This window comes from Phyllobates terribilis, unplaced genomic scaffold (genome assembly GCF_046119375.1).
Source record: "Phyllobates terribilis strain yellow unplaced genomic scaffold, ASM4611937v1 Scaffold_2__4_contigs__length_985480577, whole genome shotgun sequence".
Taxonomy (NCBI): domain Eukaryota; kingdom Metazoa; phylum Chordata; class Amphibia; order Anura; family Dendrobatidae; genus Phyllobates; species Phyllobates terribilis.
In genome coordinates, this window is record NW_027362762.1 from 692,849,325 (window position 1) to 692,875,765 (window position 26,441).

At 42.4% G+C, this 26,441-nt stretch overlaps 1 protein-coding gene across 1 annotated transcript in view; it reads left to right on the top strand.

The window, feature by feature from the left end:
- Nucleotides 1–26,441, top strand: part of REN (renin) — an 84,575-nt gene that overhangs the window by 50,576 nt on the left and 7,558 nt on the right. The window contains exons 4-9 of the mRNA XM_073670698.1: nt 1,566–1,684; nt 4,537–4,733; nt 6,805–6,813; nt 16,360–16,482; nt 20,687–20,831; nt 21,311–21,409. Coding sequence (XP_073526799.1) covers nt 1,566–1,684; nt 4,537–4,733; nt 6,805–6,813; nt 16,360–16,482; nt 20,687–20,831; nt 21,311–21,409 — 692 coding nt within the window. The remainder of the gene's footprint in view (nt 1–1,565; nt 1,685–4,536; nt 4,734–6,804; nt 6,814–16,359; nt 16,483–20,686; nt 20,832–21,310; nt 21,410–26,441) is intronic.

The following is a 26,441-nucleotide window of genomic DNA, read 5'->3' on the forward strand; positions in this document are numbered from 1 at the left end:
GGGGGGCATTATGGCACAATTAGGGGGGATTGTGAAAGGGGCATAGTATAGCGAGGGGCAGTTGAGTGGGGGGGACTTGAAAAGGAGAAGTATGGGGGAGATATGGAAAGGAGCAGTATGTGGGGAAACATTATGGAGAGGGGTTGTGTGGAGGATATTATGTGGGGAAGATATATAAACGGGCAATGTGAGGGGATATTTTGGAGAGGGGCAGTGTGGTAGGGATATTATACAGAGGGGCAGTGTGGGGGGATATTATACAAAGGGGCAGTGTGGGGGATATTTTGGAGAGGGATAGTGTGGCGGGATATTATACAGATGGGCAGAGTGGGGGGATAATTTGGAGATGGGCAGTGTGTGTGGGGAAGCATTTTATAGAGGGGCAGTGTGGGGGAGTATTTTGGAGAGGGTCAGTGTGGTGGAGTATTTTGGAGAGGGTCAGTGTGGTGGAGTATTTTGGAGAGGGGCAGTGTGGTGGAGTATTTTGGAGAGGGGCAGTGTGTGGGGGGTATTTTGGAGAGGGGCAGTGGAGGGGTATTATAGAGAGGGGCAGTGTGGATGGGATATTTTGGAAAGGGGCAGTGTTGATGGTATTTGTGCAGGAAGCACAGCGAGTAGAAATTATTTATTTGGGGGGCAGAGCATGGGAGATATTTTTATTCATGAGGCATTGTAATGACACTTTCATTTTAAGGGCACCGTGTCTAGATGTGCTGCTGAAGACAAAGAAGAGGCAAGTCTGGACAGAGAAACTCTGGCATGAAATCTCATCATGACATCTGAGCTACATGGAGACAAAAGGGATGAGAATTACTCTAGTCAGAGAAGATGTCACTTATAATGTAACCTGATGTAAATGTTTATTTGTGATGCCGCCTGTGTCTCATCCAGGGTCGTACTGGGGCACCGGACACCAGAGAATCCGGTGAATCAGAGTTTTATGGATGTAGCGCTACTACATATGTATTTTTTATTTATTTTTAATGGGGAGGGAAGGAGTGCATTTGAATTTTCATATTTACTTTAATTTTTTTTTATATTTTATAGTCCCCTTAGGGGACTTGAACTAGCGATTGGCCACAGTATCGCTGAATATATAAAAAATCACAGCAACCCATCGGCACAACGCAATAGCGGACCCTCAGGCTGTGTGCTGTAAATGCCGATGTCAGAGATTGACATCTGCTCTGCTGCACCCGCAGCTGTTAGAGGCAGATGATGGCTGAATAACACAGTCATCATCTGCCATGAATGATGCAGGCTTAGTTCCTAAGCCCGCATAAAAGAAGAAGACCCAACATATGATGTACCATTATGTCATATGTTGGTAAGGGGGTTAAATTCCTCATTATTTGAAGATCTCTGCTTACTGTCATTGCATTGTATCAGAATTTTAGAGAATGGTGTCGCTGATGTTGCGCTTAGCTATACTGCACCCTTTAGTGTATAATTTCAAAAACTATTTCATATACTTACATACTCAATAACTAGAGCATAACTAATAAAAAATATATAGTTTCATATTTCATTGGTTTTGCTGGTAACATATTATCTTTGCATCACAGCATCTCACAGTCGATATGATTCATCTAAATCTCAAACCTACACTAAGAATGGAACAGGTTTCTCAATACAATATGAATCTGGAGGAGTCAGAGGTTTCCTAAGCAAAGACCTTGTTACTGTGAGTTTTGCAATCATTACTTGCTTTACAGAATATCTTCATGATTATTTGTTTATCTTACACTACAAAATATCAAAACTTAAACATAAAAAAATCAATATTCTATACTTTCCTAATGAAAAAATATTGAGGGAAAATTGCAATTCAGGTTACAAAAATCCAGTATATAGAATCTAATGAACATTTTCCCTTTAAAACAATAAAACTAGCTGAGAACAGAAATATTAAAGGAAATCTGTCACCAGATTTTTTGTCACAGCATAATGTAGGGGCTTAGACCTTGATTCCAGTGATGTGTCACTTGCTGTTTTGCTTGCTGTCATTTTGATGTAATCACTGTTTTCTATGCTGCAATTCTAGCAGTGCTCAGAATGCTGAGCCCTGTATAACCCAACCCATACTGCTGACTGGCTGCTAATCGGTGGTGGGGTTATACAGAGAAGATGACTAGGAGGCAGGAGACACCTCATCCTGTAGTATTGATCTGCTAGTAAAACACTGATTTTATTGAAACAGCAACACAGCCTAGTAAGTGACACATTTCTGGAATCAAGTTCTCAGGTGCTTTCGGCATCATGCTTCTCTCAGATTACATAGCAAATCCTGCTGACAGTTTCCCTTTAGGATAGGCCATCAATCTCCTATCAGTGGGGGTGAAACATTCCCATTGATTAGCTGTTCCCAGTGTCTGTTGAAAGTGCTGAGTGGTGGAACTGCACAGCACAGCTATGTAAAATATATAGTGGCCGTGGCTGGGTGCTCCATATCCGTCCCACGCCCCATCCGCCTCCCACAGTGCAGTACCCAACCGTGGCCACTATACAATTGATGGAGCCGTGCAGCTTCGCAACTTAGCACTTGCGGGCACTACTGGAACTGGGAACAGCTGATCGGCGGGGGTGTCGAACAGATATTGATGACCTATATTAAGGATAGGCCATCAATGTAAAAGCTCTTTAACTGTGCAATGAAGTCCATGTTTTAGGCAGCAAACAACATTAAAAGCTGAAAAATATTATTTTCCTGTTGCACCCTGCACTATTCCAGTTATCTAGGTTACATATTTTGCATTGGGTTAAAAAGTTGAATGGGAAATGTAAATATCACATAGTGAAATGAATTGTGGATTAGCTATCCTGGACAGTCTGTGGATGGAGCGAGACATGATGTCCCAGATGTGCTCAATCGGATTCAGGTCTGGGGAACGGGCGGGCCAGTCCATAGCTTCAATGCCTTCATCTTGCAGGAACTGCTGACACACTCTAACCACATGAGGTCTGGCATTGTCCTGCATTAGGAGGAACCCAGGGCCAACCGCACCAGCATATGGTCTCACAAGGTGTCTAACTATCTCATCTCGGTACCTAATGGCAGTCAGGCTACCTCTGACGAACACATGGAGGGCTGTGCGGCCCTCCAAAGAAATGCCATCCCACACCATTACTGACCCACTGCCAAACCGGTCATGCTGAAGGACGTTGCAGGCAGCAGATCGCTCTCCACGGCGTCTCCAGACTCTGTCACGTCTGTCACATGTGCTCAGTGTGAACCGGCTTTCATCTGTGAAGAGCACATGGCGCCAGTGGCAACTTTGCCAATCCTGGTGTTCTGTGGCAAACGCCAAGCGTCCTGCATGGTGTTGGGCTGTGAGCACAACCCCCATCTGTGGACGTCGGGCCCTCATACTACCCTCATGGAGTCGGTTTCTAACCGTTTGTGCAGACACATGCACATTTGTGGCCTGCTGGAGGTCATTTTGCAGGGCTCTGGCAGTGCTCCTCCTGTTCCTCCTTGCACAAAGGCGGAGGTAGCGGTCCTGCTGCTGGGTTGTTGCCCTCCTACAGCCCCCTCCACGTCTCCTAGTGTACTGGCCTGTCTCCTGGTAGAGCCTCCAGCCTCTGGACACTACGCTGACAGACACAACAAACCTTCTTGCCACAGCTCGCATTGATGTGCCATCCTGGATGAGCTGCACTACCTGAGCAACTTCTGTGGGTTGTAGAGTCCGTCTCATGCTACCACGAGTGTGAAAGCCCAACCAACATTCAAAAGTGACCAAAACATCAGCCAGAAAGCATTGGTACTGAGATGTGGTCTGTGGTCCCCACCTGCAGAACCACTCCTTTATTGAGGGTGTCTTGATAATTGCCAATAATTTCCATCTATTGTCTATTCCATTTGCACAACAGCATGTGAAATTGGTTGTCAATCAGTGTTGCTTCCTAAGTGGACAGTTTGATTTCACAGAAGTTTGATTTACTTGGAGTTATATTCTGTTGTTTAAGTGTTCCCTTTATTTTTTTGAACAGTGTACTTTATAATCCAAAAAGAATTACATTATATATTATATGGGACATTGACTCAACAGTTTTACAAGGATTTCACCCACTTTCCATTCTGTCGCTTTACTGTTGTCTTTTTTTTTTGTATACTTTACACACTGTATATGCACATATTATCTTACAAGACTCCACAGCAACATATTTTCAACTTTCTCTCTTTTTCTTTCTTTCATTCTCACTTTGTTTCTCCTTTGTTGTCACTCTCTCTTTACCTTTTTCTTTCGTTCTCACAATCTTTCGCTTTTATTTTCACTTTCTTTCTCACTTTCCTTCTCTTTCATCCTTTCTTTCTCTTTTTTTACCTTTTTTCTTTGGTTCTCACTTTTTTCTTTCTCTTCCTTTTTCTTTAATCTTCACTTTTTTCTGTTGTTTCTATCTCTCTTTTTTTCTTTCTTTCTTACGCTTTCTTTCTCTTCCTTTTTCTTTAATTTTCACTTTCTTTCTTTATTTCTTTCTCACTCTTTCTTTCCATAGTTCTTTCTCACTCTTTCTTTATTTCTTTCTTTCCAGGTTGCAGATATTCCTGTCTTCCAGGTTTTTGCAGAAGCTACAGAACTACCTGCATTTCCTTTCATCTTTGCCCGCTTTGATGGAGTATTGGGAATGGGATTCCCGACGCAAGCAATTGATGACATTACGCCTGTCTTTGACCGAATTCTGTCTCAGAAAGTCCTGGAGGAAGAAGTCTTCTCAGTGTATTACAGCCGGTGAGAGGGATAAGGGCAAATTTGCTTCAAAAATATTATTCTAGAATCCATATCATAAATTAGAATTGCGTTAGTGGGATGTAACCTATACTGACCTCCTGAATTGTATCTGTAAAGTTTAGTTATATTCATATGCCTGCATGCTATAATAATTCATTATAATACCTAGGGTTCTGTTTACATCTGCATTGGAAATTCCTGTATTTACACACGTGGTCAAAATTGTTGGTACCCCTCGTTTAATGAAAGAAAAACCCACAATGGTCACAGAAATAACTTGAATCTGACAAAAGTAATAATAAATTAAAAATCTATGAAAATCAACAAATGAAAGTCAGACATTGCTTTTCAACCCTGCTTCCACAGAATTTTTAAAAACATTAAACTCATGAAATAGGCCTGGAAAGAAATGATGGTGCCCTTAACTTAATATTTTGTTGAACAAGCCTTTGAGGCAATCGCTGCATTCAAACGAATCCTGTTACTGTCAATGAGACTTCTGCACCTCTCGACAGGTATTTTGGCCCACTCCTCATGAGCAAACTGCTCCAGTTGTCTCGTGTTTGAAGGTTGCCTTTTCCAGACGGCATGTTTCAGCTCTTTCCAAAGATGCTCAATAGGATTTAGGTCAGGGCTCATAGAAGGCCACTTCAGAATAGTCCAATGTTTTCCTCTTGGGTGTTTTTAGCTGTGTGTGTTGGGTCATTATCCTGTTGCAAGACCCATGACCTGCGACTGAGACCTAGCTTTCTGACACTGGGCAGCACATTTCTCTCTAGAATCCCTTGATAGTCTTGAGATTTCATTGTACCCTGCACAGATTCAAGACACCCTGTGCCAGATGCAGCAAAGCAGCCCCAGAACATATCAGAGCCACCTCCATGTTTCACAGTAGGGACAGTGTTCTTTTCTTGATATACTTAATTTTTCCATCTGTGAACATAGAGCTGATGTGCCTTGCCAAAAACTTCCATTTTTGTCTCAGCTGTCCATAGGACATTCTCCCAGAAGCTTTGTGGCTTGTCAACATTTAGTTTGGCAAATTCCAGTCTGGCTTTTTTATGTTTTTTTTTCAACACTGGTGTTCTCTTTGGTCATCTCCCATGAAGTCCACTTTGGATCAAACAACGACGGATGGTGCGATCTGACACTGATGTTTCTTGAGCTTGAAGTTCACCTTTAATCTCTTTAGAAGTTATCCTGGGCTCTTTTGTTACCATTCGTATTATCCATCTCTTTGATGTGTCATCAGTTTTCCTCCTGTGGCCACATCCAGGGAAGTTGGCTGCAGTCCCATGGATCTTAAATTTCTAAATAATATGTGCAACTGTAGTCACAGGAACATCAAGCTGCTTGGAGATGGTCTTATAACCTTTACCTTTAACATGCTTGTCTATAATTTTCTTTCTAATCTCCTGAGACAACTCTTTCCTTCGCTTCCTCTGGTCCATGTTGAGTGTGGTACACACCATGTCACCAAACAGCACAGTGAGTATCTGTAGCCCTATATACAGGCCCACTGACTGATTACAAGATTGTAGACACCTGTGATGCTAATTAGTGGACACAACTTGATTTAACATGTCCCCTTTGTCACATAATTTTCAGGGGTACCATCATTTCTGTCCAGGCCTATTTCATGAGTTTAGTTTTTTTAAAAATTCTGTGGAAGCAGGGTTGAAAAGCAATGTCTGACTTTCATTTGTTCATTTTCATAGATTTTTAATTTATTATTACTTTTGTCAGATTCAAGTTATTTCTGTGACCATTGTGGGTTTTTCTTTCATTAGACGAGGGGTACCAACAATTTTGACCACGTGTGTATAGTTCATTATAGGCACAGAACCTGCATGACGGACATCAGTCTCATCAAATGGACTATAATGTGGTTCATCTGGTTTTCGTCATGGCGTCCAATAACAGATGTGATCAGAGTCACTGCCTAACACAGTTATGTTGTCAAAATTTTCACCTTTCTTTTATCCATTTATTCTCACTGTCTTCTCCCACTATTAACACTTTGATAAAATACCCCAGTTGCTTTGTTAACCAGAATCTCCTTTCTTTGCAGACAATACAAGTGAGAAGATAAGTTCCCATCCCCTTCCTATCGATGTCCCTCACACTAACATGGTTTCCCAAGTGGTAACAAACTATCCCCTGTGCCCAAGAGCTACATTTTAAATGACTCTTTTTGCTTCACATCTTCTACTCAGAGTCTTCCTTGTAAGGAGCACAGCATATGCCCTATCAGGAAACAAAGAGAATAACCTTTCCAAAATACAGATTTTTTTATATAGATGAGTTAGAATGAAATCAATAGATAAATAGCCTTTAATTTTGTGCATGAACAAAACAATAATTCTAAAAATAATTTACACATGTATGCTGCTGCATTAAAATATAAAAACACATTCACTAAAAATTGACCATTAGATGGCACTGTAGACCTAATGTTTAGTTGGTTTGTGCTAACATGTACAGTGCCTTGAAAAAGTATTCATACCCCATGAACTTTTCCACATTTTTCACCTTACACCCACAAATTTAAATGTATTTTATTGGGATTTTATGTGATATACCAACACAACATAGCAAGTATTTGTGAAGTGTAAAATCACCTATTGGAACAATATGCATATTTTATTTCCCAGAGGAGCATGTATGGCTTATAAGTCTCCTCACTCTGACATGCCAGGCCTATCTTGTCACTCTTTACAAGGATAAGTGTTACACCTTAGACTGAAGTGTAAAGGAAATGATGCATGGTTTTCTATGGTAATGATACATGATTTTTCCACATGCTATGTAGGGGACACAGTTAGCATGTTTAAGAAGGGGCTCTGGTCAGATCAGACCAAAGTAGAACTTTTTGGGCTAGATGCAAAACGCTATGTGTGGCAGAAAACTAACACTGCCCCTCATCCTGAAAACACCATCCCCACCATCAAACATGGTGGAGGCAGCATCATGCTTTGGGCATGCGTTTCTTCAGCAGGGCCAGGGAAGCTGGTCGCAGTTGATGGTAAGATGGATGGACCTAAATACACAGCAATCCTGGGGGAAAACCGGTTAAAAGCTGCAAAAGACTTGAGAATGGGGCGTAGGTTCACCTTGCAGCAGAATAACGACCCTAAACATACTGCTAGAGCTACAATGGAATGGTTTAGATCTAAGCATATTCATGCTAAATCATAAATCCCATTGAAAATCTGTGGCAAGACTTGAAAATTGATGTTCACAGACGTTCTTCATCCAGTCTCACTGAGCTAGAGCTAGTTTGCAAAGAAGAACGAGCAAAAATGTCAGTCTCTAGATGTGATAAGCTGGTAGAGACATAGACCAAAAGACTTGTAGCAGTAATTACAGACAAAGGTGGTCTTACAAAGTATTGACTCAGGTGGGTTGAATACAAATGCACGTCACGATTTTCAGATTTGTATTTTTAAAATATTCAGAAAATCCTGTATCATTTCCTTTACACTTCACAAATACTTGCTATGTAGTGCTGGTAAATCACATAAAATCCCAATAAAATACATTTAAGTTAGTGGATGTAACATGAAAACATGTGGAAAAGGTCACAGAGTATGAATACTTTTTAAGTCACTGTAATTAAAATGAAAGTTTCTGCTGTAATTTGTACAAAACTTCTAATGTGTTTTGCTTAGTGAATATCCACCAATGACTGCCAACTCTCCATTTTACTGTAGACTGCCACCTTTCTGTTTTACAATATGTTTAAATCATTTTCCGCTCCTTTTTTTTATTAAGATAAAGAACTTGCAGAGTCGTCCATTCTTTAAAGGGAACTTGTCATTAGATTCATGCTGACTGAGGCAGGATGGCTTCTCTTCACCCTCCTTCAGTTGACTGACAGGTCTCTTCCTATGTGAAAACTGGTATATAGAGATGCATCTGTACCTGTGTATTTCTATGTACCTGTATTCTAGAGGTGAAGAAAAAGTCAGATTTTTTCATTCCTATAAAACCACTAAAAATAATGAAAAACAATTACAAAAATGTAATTTTATCTTTTTTTGTGAGTTTCACAAGAATCTAACCCACAACATGTATAATTGCAGGCAACAGCTATTAGCCACATGCTCCAGTGACATCACTAGCAGAATTTTGTGTACTTGAAGATGCAATACAGCCTCAAAACCCACAGACAGATTATACAGTTACCTAGAGATAGAATGTACATACAAGTGTATTTCTATGTCCCTGTATTCTAGAGGGAGAATAAAAGTCAGATTTTTTTCTTCCTGTAAAATTACTAAAAAAATAATGAAAAACAATTACAATAATGTTATTTTTCATGCTCTTTTTAAAAAAATAATAAACATTACAAATCAGCAAATAGCATGGACATCGTAACAACATGCACAAAGCAGCGATTAGATTATTTACAGAGATTGGTAAATGACCTAAAAAAATGCTTTATTGATTTTTTTCTCTATTAAACCATTAAAAAATGTAATAAAAATGTAACGCAGACACTGTGTTCACATGTAGCATAAATTATGTCTTTTGTGTACTGCTTTCTGTCTGCACGTTTTCTACAGGCGTCCGCACCGCACAACACAATAACAATTTTCTCTGATTATTGCATGTTTGCTGCTTTTCTTTTATGCATTTCCCCCCTTATTTGATGTGTTTTTAGTGCAGACGAGAAGCCACTTGTTTAACGCTTTTTTTATAGTGCAGAAAAACTTTGATTCTGATCTTAAAAATACTTTAAAAACACTTTCAAAACGCGCTTCACATCTGCATCAAAAACGCTTCAAATAAGGGGGAAAAGGCATTGAAAAATGTAGCAAAAATGCAATATTCAGAGTAAATTGTTATTGCGCAGTTTAGTGTGGACACCTGCAGAAAACAAAAGACGCAGTATTTATGCAACATGTGAACACAGCTTTACAGATACAAAAAAGCCAGATGACATATAGTGAAGCTACATAAAAAGAGAAAGTTCTGGCTGCTACCACTATGAAAGAATGAATGAACAAAAAATAAATCCATAGGTCCCAACTAGAGATGAGCATGACATACAGAGCATGACAACTAGAGATGAGCTAATCAAAAGCTGTGTGGGGGATGCCGGAAGATATGAGGTTTTCGGGCCTCTAACTTGGATGCTGGACTGAAGTCTCGTGAATCTAATTACTCATCTCTAGCCCCTAATGTCCTGGATACATTGCCAGTCCCGAATTTTGGGTCTATGCCCTGCAGTCCCTCACTGCCACCGCCCCTCTGATATCTCATCCTGCCAGGACAGAAAGACATGGTAAATCGGTGGGGCTTGGGGTGTGGCCAGGGGCATGGTAAATATTTTCAACGTTGTGCTATGTGCACCACTTTATTTGTCCCTCTTTCTGGTCTTCAAAAGTTGGGAGGTATGATCAACAGAGACAAATAGTTCCCACGCAGCTGGGTTTTTAAAGCATGCTTTCTCAGGCAGCATGAATTTGATGACAGTTTCCCTTTAAATATGTGCACTAATAACTGGTACATTAAGTTTAAATACTGTCCACTAGATGTCGCTGTTCTCTAGGAAAAGCTGTTAAAAAGAATGATTTCACTGCAATATACTATGATGTTATGACAGATGTATTTTCACTTACTATTAAAGGGATTGTCCAGTACTTTATATTGATGGCCTATCCTTAGGATAGGTCATCAATATCAGAATGATGGAGGTCTAACACCTGGCACTCCGCCAATTAGCTAGTATCGTTGCTGGCGGCGACCGGATGTGCTGTGTAGAACGGAACTACTCAGCTCCATCAAGTGTATAGTGGCTGCGCCTGGCTACTATACATCCACACCGATTGACTAGAAATATGGGTGAATCTGCAGTATCCCGCTGTGACCACTATACTGTTGATGGATCTGTGTAGTTCTGCCCCACAAATGAGCACATCTGGCGCCCGCCAGCACCAAGAACAGCTGATCGGCAGGGGTGCTGGATGTCGCACCACCACCTAATTAAAGGTAATCTGTCACCAGGTTTTCCCAATATACAGTACGGCCACCACCTTTAACCGGTTCAGGACCGCCCACTGTACATAAACGTCGGCGCTGCCTGGGCTCTGTGCAGCGCCTACGTTTAAAAACGGCGGGTGGTCCCGCAGCGCTCAGGACCCCCAGGGTCCCGCAAGCGCTGCGGTTCCGGTGCAGAGCGATAGCTCTGACAGGGGACATCATCGGGACCTGATTGGATCAGGTCCCAATGATGTTAACCCTTTGCTATCTTCTATATGCCGCGATCTATAGTGATCGCGGCATATAGAAGATAGTGAGAGGAGAGGGGTCATCAACTTAGCTCTCTGACGGCCCCCTGATGTCTTCCAGGACCTGCCGTTGTTATGACAGCCGGAGGTCACATGACCGCCTCCGGATCTGCCATATATGGTGGCCTGCTAGGCTCAGCCTGCAGCTGAGTCCAGCAGGAGACACTGACTGTGAAACAGTCAGCAAAGGTGTCATGCAAACAATACATGTCTATTGCATTGTATGAGATCAGTGATTAGAAAAATAAAAATTAATGTCCCATACAGGGACTATGTAAAAAAAAATGTTTTCAAACTGTTAAAAAAAAAATCACAAAATAAATAAAAATAAATAAAATATTAAAACCAATAAATCCGTATATTTAGGCAAAAACAAAAAAAGTACACATATTTGGTATTGCCGCGTCTGAAACAACCCGATCTATAAAACTGTCAACTAATTAACTACTGCTGTGCACACCGTAACAAAAAATTTAAAAAACGGAGCAAAAAACTATGCTTTTTCATCATATCGCCAAACAAAAAGTGGAAAAAAAATGTGATCAAAAAGCAAAATGGAAATAAAAATGGTACCGCTGAAAACGTCATCTTGTTCCGCAAAAAAACAGCTCCATCAGCCGAAAAATAAGTTATAGCTCCCAGAATATAGCGATGCAAAAAAAATATTTTTTCTATAAAATTGTTTTATTGTGTAAAAGCGCCAAAACATAAAAAAAACACAGTAAGTGTAGTATCGCTGTAAACGTACTGACCCGCAGAATGCTGCCTTATCACTTTTACCACACGCAGAACAGCATAAAAAAAACCTCAAAAAACAATTCCTGAATTGTTTGTTTTTGTTAATTTTACCTCCCAAAAAACGGAATAGAAAGCAATCAAAAAATGTCACGTACCCAAAAATGGTACCAATAAAAATGTCAACTCGTCCCGCAAAAAACAAGCCGTCACATGACTGTCGGCCGAAATATGGAAAAATTATAGCTCTCAAAATATGGCGATGCAAAAACTAGATTTTGCAAAAAAAAAGCGTCTTAGTGTGTGACAGCTGTCAATCATAAAAACCCGATATAAATCTGGTATCTCTGTAATCACACCGACCCGAAGAATAAAGTAATCTCATCACTTATACCGCACGAGGAACGGCGTAAATAATAAATAAAACCAATTCTTCACCAGCTACTGATTTGTTTATTATGTTTCCCAAATATCGCAGTAAGGCTCTGCTCACATTTATCCTGCGCTCTGCGCTGAGCACTTACCCCAGAGTTTCCGTGTAAATCTCTGAAATACGTGATTCAGACGGAACCCATGACGGAAGATTCCCTGTAATGAGGCAGATATAGGCCACTGTGGATACCATCTGGCCTATGATCCCACGGTGTCAGTTTTTTTAGGTGTGCATAAAAGTGCGGTTGGCCACAGTTTTGTGCACTTCTGAAAAAAAGGACACCGCTAAACAGAGGCCAGACGGAGTCCAGAGTAACTCTGCTGCCTCACTACAGTGAATGGATCCCGCAGGGGTTTCATCTGAATTAGATCACTTGGAAATTTAGATGGAAACCCCGATGTAAGTGCTCAGCCTCGAGCGCCGGATAAATGTTACGTAAAATGTTCCCAATAAAAGCTTCAACTCAGTCCTCAACAAAAGCTAGTCCCCACTCAGGTCCGTCATCTGTTAAAAATATTCCAAGTTACTGGTAGCAGAAAGGTTCTGGAAAAGCGAAATGGCCCTTGCCCCCCAAAAGAAATTCAGAAAATTTTGTGCTCCCAAATCCAAAGGCCTATTCTACAATAATTTGTTCTCCAATTGTCAAATAGCGCTCAAATGTAAAACCTGAGGGTAAAACATTTTTTTGTGGTAAAAATATAATTATGTTTTTTTTCACTGCCCAATGGTATAAATTTAAAAATTAAAAAATACTCACTACTTCCCTAGATGAATTCCTTGAGAGGTGTAGTTTACAAAATGGGGTCACTTGTGGGGGTTTCTGCTGTTTTGGCATGTCAGCGATTCTTCAAATGTGACATGGTGTCTGCAACCTATCCCAGCCAACATAGCGCTCCTTTCTCTTCCGAACCCTGCCGTATACCAAAGCAGTGGTTTTCCTCCACATATGGGGTATCGGCGTACTCAGGAGAAATTGCACAACAAATTTCATGGTGCAATTTCTCCTGTTATCCTTATGATAATGCAAAATTAGTGAATGAAAAACATTTTTTGTGGGAAAAATGTGAAAATTTTATTTTTACGGCTCAATATTATAAACTTCTGTGAAGCACCTGGGGGTGCAAGGTGCTCACCACACATCTAGATAAGTTCCCTAAGGGGTCTAGTTTCCAAAATGGTGTCACTTGTGGGGGGTTTCCACTTTTCAGGCGCATCAGGGGCTCCCCAAATGCAACATGGCGTCCGCTAATTATTCAAGCAAATTTTACATTCAAAAAGTCAAATGGCACTCCTTCCGTTCCAAACCCTGCCGTGCGCCCAAACAGTGGTTTACCTCCACATATGGGGTATCGGCGTGTTCAGGAGAAATTGCACTACAAATTGTGTAGTCCATTTTTTCCTGTTACCCTTGTGAAAATAAAAAAATTGGGTCTAAAGTAACATTTTTGTGAAAAACAGTTAAATGTTCATTGTTTTCTTCCACATTCCAAAAATTCCCTTGAAACACCTGAAGGGTTAATAATGTTTTTGAATGTGGTTTTGAGCACCTTGAGGGGTGCAGTTTTAGAATGGTGTCACTTTTGGGTATTTTCTGTCATAAAGGCCCCTCAAAGTCACTTCAAATAAGATGTGGTCCCTGAAAAAATGTTTTTGTAAATTTTGTTGGAAAAATGAGAAATCGCTGGTCAACTTTTAATCCTTATAGCTCCCTAACAAAAAAAAAATTTGGTTCCAAAATTGTGCTGATGTAAAGTAGACATGTGGGAAATGTTATTTATTAACTATTTTGTGTGACATATCTCTCTGATTTAAGGGCATGAAAATTCAAAGTTTGAAAATTGCAAAATTTGCCAAATTTCCGATTTTTTCACAAATAAACGCAAGTGATATCGAAGAAATTTTACCACTATCATGAAGTACAATATGTCACGAAAAAACAGTCTCAGAATCAGGGGAATCCGTTGAAGCGTTCCAGAGTAATTACTTCATAAAGTGACAGTGGTCAGAAATGAAAAAACTGGCCCGGTCACGAAGGCAAAAACAGGCTCTGGCGCGAAGTGGTTAAGGTCTCTTTTACAGTATTGAAGTAACCTGTACATAAGTCCCCAATCCCCCTCTGCATGGTACTAAAAAATACCATTTATTATACCCCTTACGGTGCTGTCCGAAGGGTGGATGATCTTACTTCAGCGCCTCCTCTCTCGTCGCAATCGTCGTCCTCCTGCTTGCTTCATATGGATGAAGTGTCTTACGTCGTCATCGACACGGTGTTCTCCATCACTTTCCGGCTCAGGCGTATTTCTCCCTGCCCTGCTGAGGTCAGAGCAAAGTACTGTAGTGAGCATGCGCCGGCTCTGCTTCGGGGTCTTCTGAGCTCTTTGGCCTCTTCCAGCGCATGCACATTACAATACTGTGCTCTGACCTCAGCAGCGCAGAGAAAAGTACGCCTGCACAGGAGGGCGATTGGGGGATAGTATGTGGATGATGTAGGACGTATTATCCACATGAAGCAGGATAGGAGGATGGCGATTGCTACGAAAGAGGAGGAGGCATCGAAACAAGACCAGCAATGCCCATCGGACCGGACCGCACCATATGGGATGATAATAAAAGGTATTTTTTGTGCTACCCAGAGTGGATTTGCATACAGCTTACTAGAATACTGGTAAAGAGGCCTTAAAGGGTTAGCAATACTTTATATTGGGAAAACCTTTAAAGACAACCATTTTGGCAAGTTTCTGTAATGCTCTTTATATATTTGCACCTACCACTGTCCTTTGTCTCTGTTCAAAAACAGAGCAGTAAAAATATCAATCAATCAGAAACAGGTTCACACTATAATAACACAGAAAACAATATATCAGGTCATTATACATTGTCATTTGGGAATACTGTTAATAGTATCTGTTCTCTAATATAACATCAGATTCTTCTACAATCCCTTTTGTCATTGATGCAGGGCAGTGGCGTAACTAGAGTCCAATGGGCCCCAATGCAAAATTAGGATCTGGGCCCCGAACTACATGTTGGTCAGATGTATTAGCCCTCGTAGTGTTCTAAATCCTATATCGACATACATGTTGCCCCCATAATGTAATAATATTCCTCATCTTGTACTAACGTCACCCATCCTGGTATAATGTCCCATATCCTAGGCCCTTTCCAGTAATAATGTCCCCCATCCTGGTCCCCTTGCAGTAATAATTTCCAACATCGTGTGCACCTTCCAGTAAGAATGTTCCCCATCCTGGGCCCCTTCCAGTAACAATGTCCAACATCCTGGACCCCTTCCTGCTATATTGTCCCCCATCCTGAGCCCCTTCCTGTAATAATATCCTTATCCTGGGCCCATCGATGTGTAATGTCCTTATCATGGACCCTTCAAGTAATATATGTCCCCCATCCTGGGCTCTTGCAGTAATGTATGTTCCCCATCCTGGGCCCCTGGAAGTAATATATGTCCCCCATCCTGGTGTAATGTCCTTATCATGGCCCCTTCCAGTAATATATGTATCCCATCCTGGGCCCCTTCCCGTAATATATGGCCCCCATTCTGGAGTAATGTCCCCCATCCTGCGCCCTTCCAGTAATGTATATCCCCCCATCCTGGTGTAATGTCCCCATCCTGGCCCCTTCCAGTAATATATGTCCCCCATCCTGGGTTCCTTCCTGCTTTAATGTCCCATCTCTTGAGCCCATCCTGTAAGAATGCAGTTGTTTTCTAACACATTAAAAAATATATTATTCTCACCTTCCCACACTCCCACAACGCACAGTGTCCTCTTCTAGAGCCGGCATCGAGGCTGGCAGCAGACTTTGGCATGCCTGCTATGTGTGACGCATGACATCACTGCTATGGGCCGCCTGCACACCGACGTCAGCTGCCAGCCTTTGATTGGCCAGCATCGTGTTTCATGGTGCAGGGACCTGGCGGGTCTCTGTGCCGCAATACATTTTAGCTGAATGTGCATCCTCAGAGACACATCCAGCTGAAATAGATGCTGGCGCCAGCCGACTCTCCTCCCGAACGGGTTCGGTCACGGTCGCAGAGGGTATGCTCCGATTGGTAAGCCCCTGATGCAAAGGTTTTAAATTAATTATTTATTTTAATATGTACGGTATTTAAAACCACTTATGCAGTGTTACTTGTATCTTGCTACAGGGATTCCCATCTAAACCCCGGAGGTGAAATTATGTTTGGTGGTTCTGATCATTCTTACTACACGGGAAGTTTTCAATATCTCAACCTTAAAAAGCATGGATTCTGGCATGTTAACATGAAAGGGTAAGGAAAGAAGGGATAATCAGGTCGCATATTATTAAACTGCAAATGAGCAGCCGTTCAATAAAATTATACATACATATATATGTATATATATATATATATATATATATATATATATAAATATATATACATATATATATATATACAGTACAGACCAAAAGTTTGGACACACCTTCTCATTTACAGATTTTTCTGTATTTTTATGACTATGAAAATTGTACATTCACACTTGAAGGCATCATAACTATGAATTAACACATGTGGAATTATATGCTTAACAAAAAAGTGTGAAACAACTGAAAATATGTCTTATATTCTAGGTTCTTCAAAGTAGCCACCTTTTGCTTTGATGACTGCTTTGCACACTCTTGGCATTCTCTTGATGAGCTTCAAGAGGTAGTCACCGGAAATGGTCTTCCAACAATCTTGAAGGAGTTCCCAGAGATGCTTAGCACTTGTTGGCCCTTTTGTCTACACTCTGCGGTCCAGCTCACCCCAAACCATCTCGATTGGGTTCAGGTCTGGTGACTGTGGAGGCCAGGTCATCTGGAGTAGCACCCCATCACTCTCCTCCTTGGTCAAATAGCCCTTACACAGCCTAGAGGTGTGTTTGGGGTCATTGTCCTGTTGAAAAATAAATGATGATCCAACTAAACGCAAACTGGATGGAATAGCATGCAGCTGCAAGATGCTCTGGTAGCCATGCTGGTTCAGTATGCCTTCAATTTTGAATAAACCCCCAACAGTGTCACCAGCAAAGCACCCCCACACCATCACACCTCCTCTTCCATGCTTCACAGTGGGAACCAGGCATGTAGAGTCCATCCGTTCACCTTTTCTGCGTCGCACAAAGACACGGTGGTTGGAACCAAAGATCTCAAATTTGGACTCATCAGACCAAAGCACAGATTTCCACTGGTCTAATGTCCATTCCTTGTGTTCTTTAGCCCAAACAAGTCTCTTCTGCTTGTTGCCTGTCCTTAGCAGTGGTTTCCTAGCAGCTATTTTACCATGAAGGTCTGCTGCACAAAGTCTCCTCTTAACAGTTGTTGAAGAGATGTGTCTGCTGCTAGAACTCTGTGTGGCATTGACCGGGTCTCTAATCAGAGCTGCTGTTAACCTGCGATTTCTGAGGCTGGTGACTCGGATAAACTTATCCTCAGAAGCAGAGGTGACTCTTGGTCTTCCTTTCCTGGGGCGGTCCTCATGTGAGCCAGTTTCTTTGCAGCGCTTGATGGTTTTTGCAACGGCACTTGGGGACACTTTCAAAGTTTTCCCAATTTTTCGGACTGACTGACCTTCATTTCTTAAAGTAATGATGGCCACTCATTTTTCTTTACTTAGCTGCTTTTTTCTTGCCATAATAGAAATTCTAACAGTCTATTCAGTAGGACTATCAGCTGTGTATCCACCAGACTTCTGCACAACACAACTGATGGTCCCAACCCCATTTATAAGGCAAGAAATCCCATTTATTAAACCTGACAGGGCACACCTGTGAAGTGAAAACCATTTCCGGTGACTACCTCTTGAAGCTCATCAAGAGAATGCCTAGAGTGTGCAAAGCAGTCATCAAAGCAAAAGGTGGCTACTTTGAAGAACCTAGAATATAAGACATATTTTCAGTTGTTTCACACTTTTTTGTCAACAAAATCACACAAAAATCATCAATGGAATTCAAATTTATTAACCAATGGAGGCCTGGATTTGGAGTCACCCCCAAAATTAAAGTGGAAAAACACTACAGGCTGATTTAACTTTGATGTAATGTCCTTAAAACAAGTCAAAATGAGTCTCAGTATTGTGTGTGGCCTCCACGTGCCTGTATGACCTCCCTACAACGCCTGGGCATGCTCCTGATGAGGTTGCGGATGGTCTCCTGTGGGATCTCCTCCCAGACCTGAACTAAAGCATGAGCCAACTCCTGCACAGTCTGTGGTGCAAAGTAACATTGGTGGATGGAGCGAGACATGATGTCCCAGATGTGCTCAATCGGATTCAGGTCTGGGGAACGGGCGGGCCAATCCATAGCTTCAATGCCTTCATCTTGCAGGAACTGCTGACACACTCCAGCCACATGAGGTCTGGCATTGTCCTGCATGAGGAGGAACCCAGGGCCAACCGCACCAGCATATGGTCTCACAAGGGGTCTTAGGATCTCATCTCGGTATCTAATGGCAGTCAGGCTACCTCTGGCGAGCACATGGAGGGCTGTGCCACTCCATACCATTACTGACCCACTGCCAAACCGGTCATGCTGAAGGATGTTGCAGGCTGCAGATCGCTCTCCACGGCATCTCCAGACTCTGTCACGTCTGTCACATGTTCTCAGTGCGAATCTGCTTCACAGGGCACCAGTGGCGACTTTGCCAATCCCGGTGTTTTGTGGCAAATGCCAAGCGTCCTGCACGGTGTTGGGCTGTGAGCACAACACACATCTGTGGACGGCGGGCCCTCATACCATCCTCATGGAGTCGGTTTCTAACCGTTTGTGCAGACACATGCACATTTGTGGCCAGCTGGAGGTCATTTTGCAGGGCTCTGGCAGTGCTCCTCCTGTTCCTCCTTGCACAAAGGCGGAGGTAACGGTCCTGCTGCTGGGTTGTTGCCCTCCTACGGCCCCCCCTCCACATCTCCTGGTGTACTGGCCTGTCTCCTGGTAGCGCCTCCAGCCTCTGGACACTACGCTGACAGACACAACAACCTTCTTGCCACAGCTTGCATTGAGGTGCCATCCTGGATGAGCTGCACTACCTGAGCAACTTCTGTGGATTGTAGAGTCCATCTCATGCTACAACTAGTGTGAAAGCACAACCAACATTCAAAAGTGACCAAAACATCAGCCAGAAAGCATTGGTACTGAGATGTGGTCTGTGGTCAACCACCTGCAGAACCACTCCTTTATTGAGTGTGTCTTGATAATTGCCAATAATTTCCATCTATTGTCTATTCCATTTGCACAACAGCATGTGAAATTGATTGTCAATCAGTGTTGCTTCCTAAGTGGACAGTTTGATTTCCTAAAAGCTTGATTTACTTGGAGTTATATTCTGTTGTTTAAGTGTTCACTTTATTTTTTGGGCAGTGTATATAGCATTGCTTACTTGGGTAGGTCAATAGAGTTCAATCAAAACCTACAAAATAGAGGTGCTGAATAAAGTGGGATTCCATTGTTACAATGTTAAAGCATGCCAAGATTTTCCATGAATTCCTAATTGATGGAGTTCCAGCTGCCACTGCATGATCCTAAAGATCCATAGTGCTAGTTAAGGATCCACAATCAACTTACATATTAGTACAAACTTTAAAGGGAATCTGTCAGCAGCCCAAACTATTTATATGCACATGTAGCTTTTTCAGGGACAAGTCTAGCAATACCTTTACATGACTAGTCCGTTCTTCTGTTACTGAAAAATCAGGGTGTGAATTGTAATGCAAATAAGGCTGAAGGGCTATTGTAGATCTAAAGCATCTGTTACTCCAGCCCTGTTCCCACCCCATCGCCGTCTCCTCCTGCTTAACTGACAGCTCCTTTTCTTGAGGTCACTCAGCATAGAGGCTGTTAGTCAAGCAAAGGAGGCAGCACTGGGTAAGGAATAGAGCTGGAGTGACAGAAGTTTTAGATCTACAAATAGTCCCTCAGTCTCATTTGCATAACAATTGATACCCTAATTTCGCAGTAAAGAAGCAAGGAACTGGCCATGTAAAGATATTGCTGGGCTAGTTTGGGGAGTGAAATCCTGCCGACAGATTCCTTTTAAATGGAGTGGACATGCGTGACACAGAACCTACAGTCGTGTGATCAGTGGAGGTGTCAGTGGTGGCACCCCCATTTATCAGACAGCTATCACCTGTTATGAAGCAGTTAAGCGCAGCCACTCCCTTACAGATTTTCCTTACATGCCAATGCTTTTGGATACAGCCGTGCAGGAACTATTAAAAAAAAAAAAACCTATTCATTGCCATGCACAGTGGTTGGTGAGGTGGCTTCTGTGCAGGAGAACCGATGAGGAGATATCTTAGAGATTACAGGTGGTCCTGTAGGGGAGAACCCTACCGACGAAAATGTTATATTACAATTATGGTCACTTATTAATTGCATAACATTTTGGCTGTTATTTAGTAACAAAGTTTTCTACAGTAGAATTGACATTACAGAACTTCACAAAATTTGTCTCAACTAACGTAATGTAATGGCCTCCAGGGTATCTGTTGGTGCGGAGGTCCTTTTCTGCAAAGAAGGTTGCACAGTGGCAATAGACACAGGAGCAGCTTACATCACCGGCCCTGCTGGTTCAGTATCTGTCCTGATGAAAGCAATAGGAGCCACACAGGAATTCGAAGGAGAGGTAATAAAAATATAATAGACATATTTTCTTATTTTCTATTTATTATCTCTAAAGTAGAAAAAATGGCCAGAAAACATACAACCAATTCAGCTGCCCACACAGATATAACAAAATGATGCAAACAGAATAGGGGTATTGCTCCATACACATTAGATAAAAGTCATCTGAACCCACCAATTTGGGAGAGGGCGGATGGCCATCATGCCATCTCTCCGCCACATCATGATGGGGGTTATGGATCGAGCGGTTTTAATTTTTTAGCTTCTTTGTCCTGAAGGTAGGTAAGTCCCAGTCAGATGAGTCTTGCAGCGTCTTACTTCACTCTCCCCATACAAAACACATGAAGGCTGAGCATTGATGTGTATGGGGAATCGTTAGAGAAAGTTGTCATGATAGGAAACCATGTTGTTTTCTTGATTTAATACCTTCGTTTATAATGTCAGTGTCTTATGTAATTGTAATGCTTGTTTTCTCTATAGTATATCGTGGAATGTGACAAAATCTCCGAGCTTCCTGACATCTCCTTTCATATGGGGGGAAATGAGTACACGCTAAAAGGACAAGCGTATGTCCTACGGGTAGGTCAATAGGATGATTTTTTTTTAATTTAATGGTAAACGGAGCACAGTACGCAGGATGATAAAAACCATGACAGTCTCCATTATAAATCATACTTCAGATCCAAAATAGCATCAACACATAACAGGCTAAGCACTACAGTTATGTTTTTACTGTGCAACTTTAAAGGAAATCTGTCAGTAGATTCTTGCTATTTAATCTGAGAGCAGCATAATGTAGGGACAGAGAGCCTGATTCAAGGGATGTATCACTTGTTCAGCAGCTTGCTGTACTTTCAATACAATCAGTGTTTTATCAGGAGGAAATTATCACTGCAGGACTAGAGGCCCCGTCACACATAGCGACGCTACAGCGATCCCGACAACGATACGACCTGTCAAGGATCATTGCTGCGTCGCTATGTGATCGCTGGTGAGCTGTCAAACAGGCAGGCTCACCAGCGATCAGGGGAGCAGCGACATCGTGGAAAGAATCTTTCCACAATGTCCTGCTCCTGGTTACCAGCCTGCTGAAGCAGGAGCAGGCTGGTAACCATGTTAAACAGCGCGTTACTAGGGGCACACGCTCACCTAGTAACCCGTTGTTTATCATGGTTACCACTCTGCTACGGTGAGCAGGAGGTTACCATGATAAACAGCGGGTTGCTAGGTGCGCGTGTGCCCCTAGTAACGCGCTGTTTATCATGGTTACCAGCCTGATCGCTGGTCTCGCTGGTCACACACAGCGATGTGTGCTGACCAGCAGGAGGGCAAAGACCAAAAAATGGTCCAGGACATTTTGCAGCGATCAGCGACCTCACAGCAGGGGCCTGATCGCTGCAAAGTGTCACAGATAGCGACTGTTATGTTCTGCTACCAGAGCTAAGGAAAGAGAGGAGATCTGTCCCTACGATAGAACTCAGCTTAATCCCTACGATGTAACAGGGGACCTGATCCTGCGATCAGACCTGCTAAAGTCCTAAGCTAGTCTGTACGGAGACCTATAGATGTGGGGAAGGAATCCCTACAAGTACTAAGGACTGGGAGGAAAAATGGGACACCTCCTAACAGAAATAGTAGCAGACAGACGAACAAACAAAATATAAAGAACACAGAGGTCCGTAGACCAAGCAAACTAACAGAGTTAGATACAGAGCACAGGCTAGCTAGAAAGTAGTTATACAATGAAGTCCAGCAAAGCCAGAAGGGCGGAGCAGGATTAAATAGGCCAACAAGGTCATGTGACCAGCAAAGGAAAAAACCTAAGAGCAAGGTTCTAACAGTACCCCCCCTTCTAAGAGGATCCTCCGGATCCCCTAGGACCAGGCTTATCAGGAAATCTCCTGTGAAACGCTCTGATAAGTCTGGACGCGGAAACATCATCCGACCTCACCCAAGAGTTATCCTCGGGTCCGAAACCTTTCCAGGCCACAAGATACTGCAAACTACCTCTATACCGTCTAGAGTTAAAGGATGCGAGAAATTTGATATTCCCCGTCCTCCACCACCGGAGGAACAGAGGCAGAGGCGTCACAATCCGATACAACAGCTTTTTTCAACAGAGAGACATGAAATACCGGATTAATTCTCCAGGAGGTAGGAACCTCCAACCTAACAGCAGATTGGTTGACAACCTGAAGCACCTTAAAGGGCCCTACAAACTTGGGACCCAATTTCTTAGAAGGAATCCTCAACCGCAGATTCCTAGAGGACAACCAAACCATGTCACCAACAGCGAACAAAACCTCCTGTCGTTTCCTATCAAAGTAGTCTTTAGATTTTCTGTTGGCCTCCTGAAGATTACCACGCACATCCGTCCAAACTCTCTCCAAATCACCGGAAAAATTCTCCTCCTCAGGCACGGCAGATCCCAACTTGGAGAACGACCCAAACGACGGATGTCTCCCAGAACAACAAAAAAAAGGCGAACAACCAGCAGAAGAAGATGTATGATTGTTCAGAGCAAATTCAGCAAGTGGCAGAAACTCAGACCACCCCTCTTGATTGTCTGCCACAAAACAACGCAAGAACTGCTCAACATCCTGGTTTTTCCTTTCTGTCTGGCCATTAGATTCAGGATGATATCCGGACGAGAACGACAAATGAACTCCCAACCTGTCACAAAAGGCACGCCAAGAACGAGCCACGAACTGAGGACCCCTATCAGAAACAATGTCAGTAGGAACGCCATGAAGTCTGACAATTTCCTTGACAAAGGCCTTAGCGAGAGTTTTAGCGCAGGGCAGTTTGATGAAGGGAACCAAGTGACACATCTTGCTAAAACGGTCCACGACCACCCAGATGACAGTAAAACCCTCAGAGGGGGGAAGGTCAGTTATAAAGTCCATAGCCAAATGTGTCCAAGGAGCACTGGGAACCTCCAAAGGACAAAGCAACCCCGCAGCAGGAGTATGTGAGGACTTAGATCTCGCACATATAGTACATTGACGCACCCACTTAATGACTTCCTTCTGCCATCCAGGCCACCAAAAACTGCGACCCACCAGTCTCTTGGTCTCAGAGATTCCGGGATGACCTGCCAACCGAGATTCGTGACACTCAACAAACAAATCTCTCCTAAAGGTCCCAGGCACAAACAACCTCCCATGAGGAGTGTTAGATGGGGCATTCTCCTGTGCTTTAAGAATCTCATCTTCCAAAACGGAGTCCAAAGCAGCTATCACAACACCTTCTTGTAAAATGTTTTCCTCTTTCTCAGCACCGACTATGGGAGAAAAACTGCGAGACAAGGCATCCGCCTTAACATTCTTAGTACCAGGGATGTAAGTAACGGAGAAATTAAACCGCGAGAAAAACAGTGCCCACCTAGCCTGACGGGCATTCAGGCGCTTGGCAGCATCAAGATATATCAGATTTTTATGATCCGTAAGAACCTGAATGGGAAATTCCGCACCTTCCAAATGCGAGTTTAATAGCCAATAATTCCCGATTACCAATATCGTAATTCAGTTCAGTCTCCGAAAATTTTTTTTAAAAAAAGGCACAGGGATGTAATCCATCCCCGTTATCCTGAGACAATACTGCGCCAACCCCCACAGAGGAAGCATCAACCTCAACCAAAAACGGCTTAGTCGCATCAGGCTGCATAAGGATGGGAGCAGAGGTGAACCTCTCCTTGAGATACACAAAAGCTTCAATGGCCTCAGAAGACCACTGAACCACATCAGCACCTTTCCTGGTGAGATCGGTCAGAGGTTTGACAATACTAGAAAAATTTTTTATGAATTTTCTGTAATAATTGGCGAAACCTAAAAACCTCTGTATCGATTTCAAACCAATAGGCCTAGGCCATTCCTGTACAGCTTGAACTTTAACCGGGTCCATCTCAAAACCTTCGCTGGAGATAATGTAACCCAAAAAACTAATTCTCTGTACAGCGAACTCACACTTCTCCAGCTTAGCAAAAAGCGAATTGTCCATTAATAACTGTAATACCTCACGTACGCTCCGCCAATGAGACTCCAGATCCGGCGAATAAATCAAAATGTCATCCAAATACACAACCACATTTTTGCCGATCAAAGGTCTAAGGATGTCATTAATAAGATTCTGAAAAAATGCAGGAGCATTAGTAAGACCAAAAGGCATAACCAGATTCTCAAAATGACCCACAGGAGTGTTAAAAGCAGTCTTCCATTCGTCACCCTCCTTCATGCGCAACAGATTGTATGCCCCCTTAAGGTCAATTTTAGAGAACCACTTGGCCCCCATTAACTGGTTAAACAGATCAGGAATCAATGGCAGTGGGTAAGGATTGCGTACAGTAATTTTGTTAATCTCACGAAAATCCAGACAAGGACGTAAACCGCCGTCCTTTTTTTTTACAAAAAAAAATCCAACCGCCACAGGAGACTTAGAGGGCCTAATGTGACCGGCGGCCAAACTTGTCTGTATGTATTCCTCCAAAGCCTTCCTCTCAGGAATAGTAAGGTTAAATAAACGACTTTTAGGAAGAGTCGCTCCAGGGACAAATTCAATAGAACAATCATAGTCTCTATGGGGAGGCAAAACCTGCGATTCCTTCTCAGAAAAAACTCTCCAAAAATCCTGAATAGGAACAGGCAATTCTCCCCTATCCAAAGCTGCAATACGCCCGTTACAACACTTGTCATAACATTTATGGCTCCAGGATTTAATTTCACTGGTAGACCAATCCAGTACAGGATTGTGAAATTTTAACCAGGGCAATCCCAATATTACTGGAGAAGGCAAGTTATTCAAAACTACCAAATCCAATTTCTCATGGTGAACACCATTAATAGTGAGAGGAAATTCACAGACCTTGAGAGTAATATTCTTCAAAGGAGAACCATCCACGGAAACCACAGCAATGGGGGATGATAAAGGTTCGGGTTTTAAATTGAGTCTTTCCAAGAATCCCCCATCAATTACATTCAGAGTAGACCCACAATCAACAAACACCCGAAATTCCATTAATTTTTCCTGAGCAATGGTGGAAGCAGCTAAAAATATACCCTTGGAATTTAAACAGGCAATACGGGCATGACTGACCATTTTTTTTTCTTTCTTCATACGAAGCTCACAGCCTTTAATCAAATGACCAGATTTTCCGCAATAGAAACACAAGCCTTCAGAAAATCTACGGTCTTTTTCTTGAGAGCGAGGTGCCACCGATCCAATCTCCATCGGTTCACCACTGTTAGTACACACATTCTCATAACCAGAAACTGACATAGCAGAGGATTTGCTCTCATTAACCCTTGCACGCAGTCTCCTATCCACCCGTATAGCTAATTGCATAGCCTGTTGCAAATCTTCAGGTGTAGGATAAGCAATTAGCAGGTCTTTAACCCTTTCATTGAGCCCAGCAAGAAATAGACTTTTCAGAGCAGAATCGTTCCACCCTGTTTGAGTAGACCAACGACGGAAATGAGTACAATATTTTTCCACATTACCTGATCCCTGTCTCAAACGTCTTAACTCAGTCTCAGCTGATGAGACACGGTCAGGATCATCATATAATAGCCCCAAAGCAGAAAAAAAACTATCCACTGATCTGAAGCATGTATCA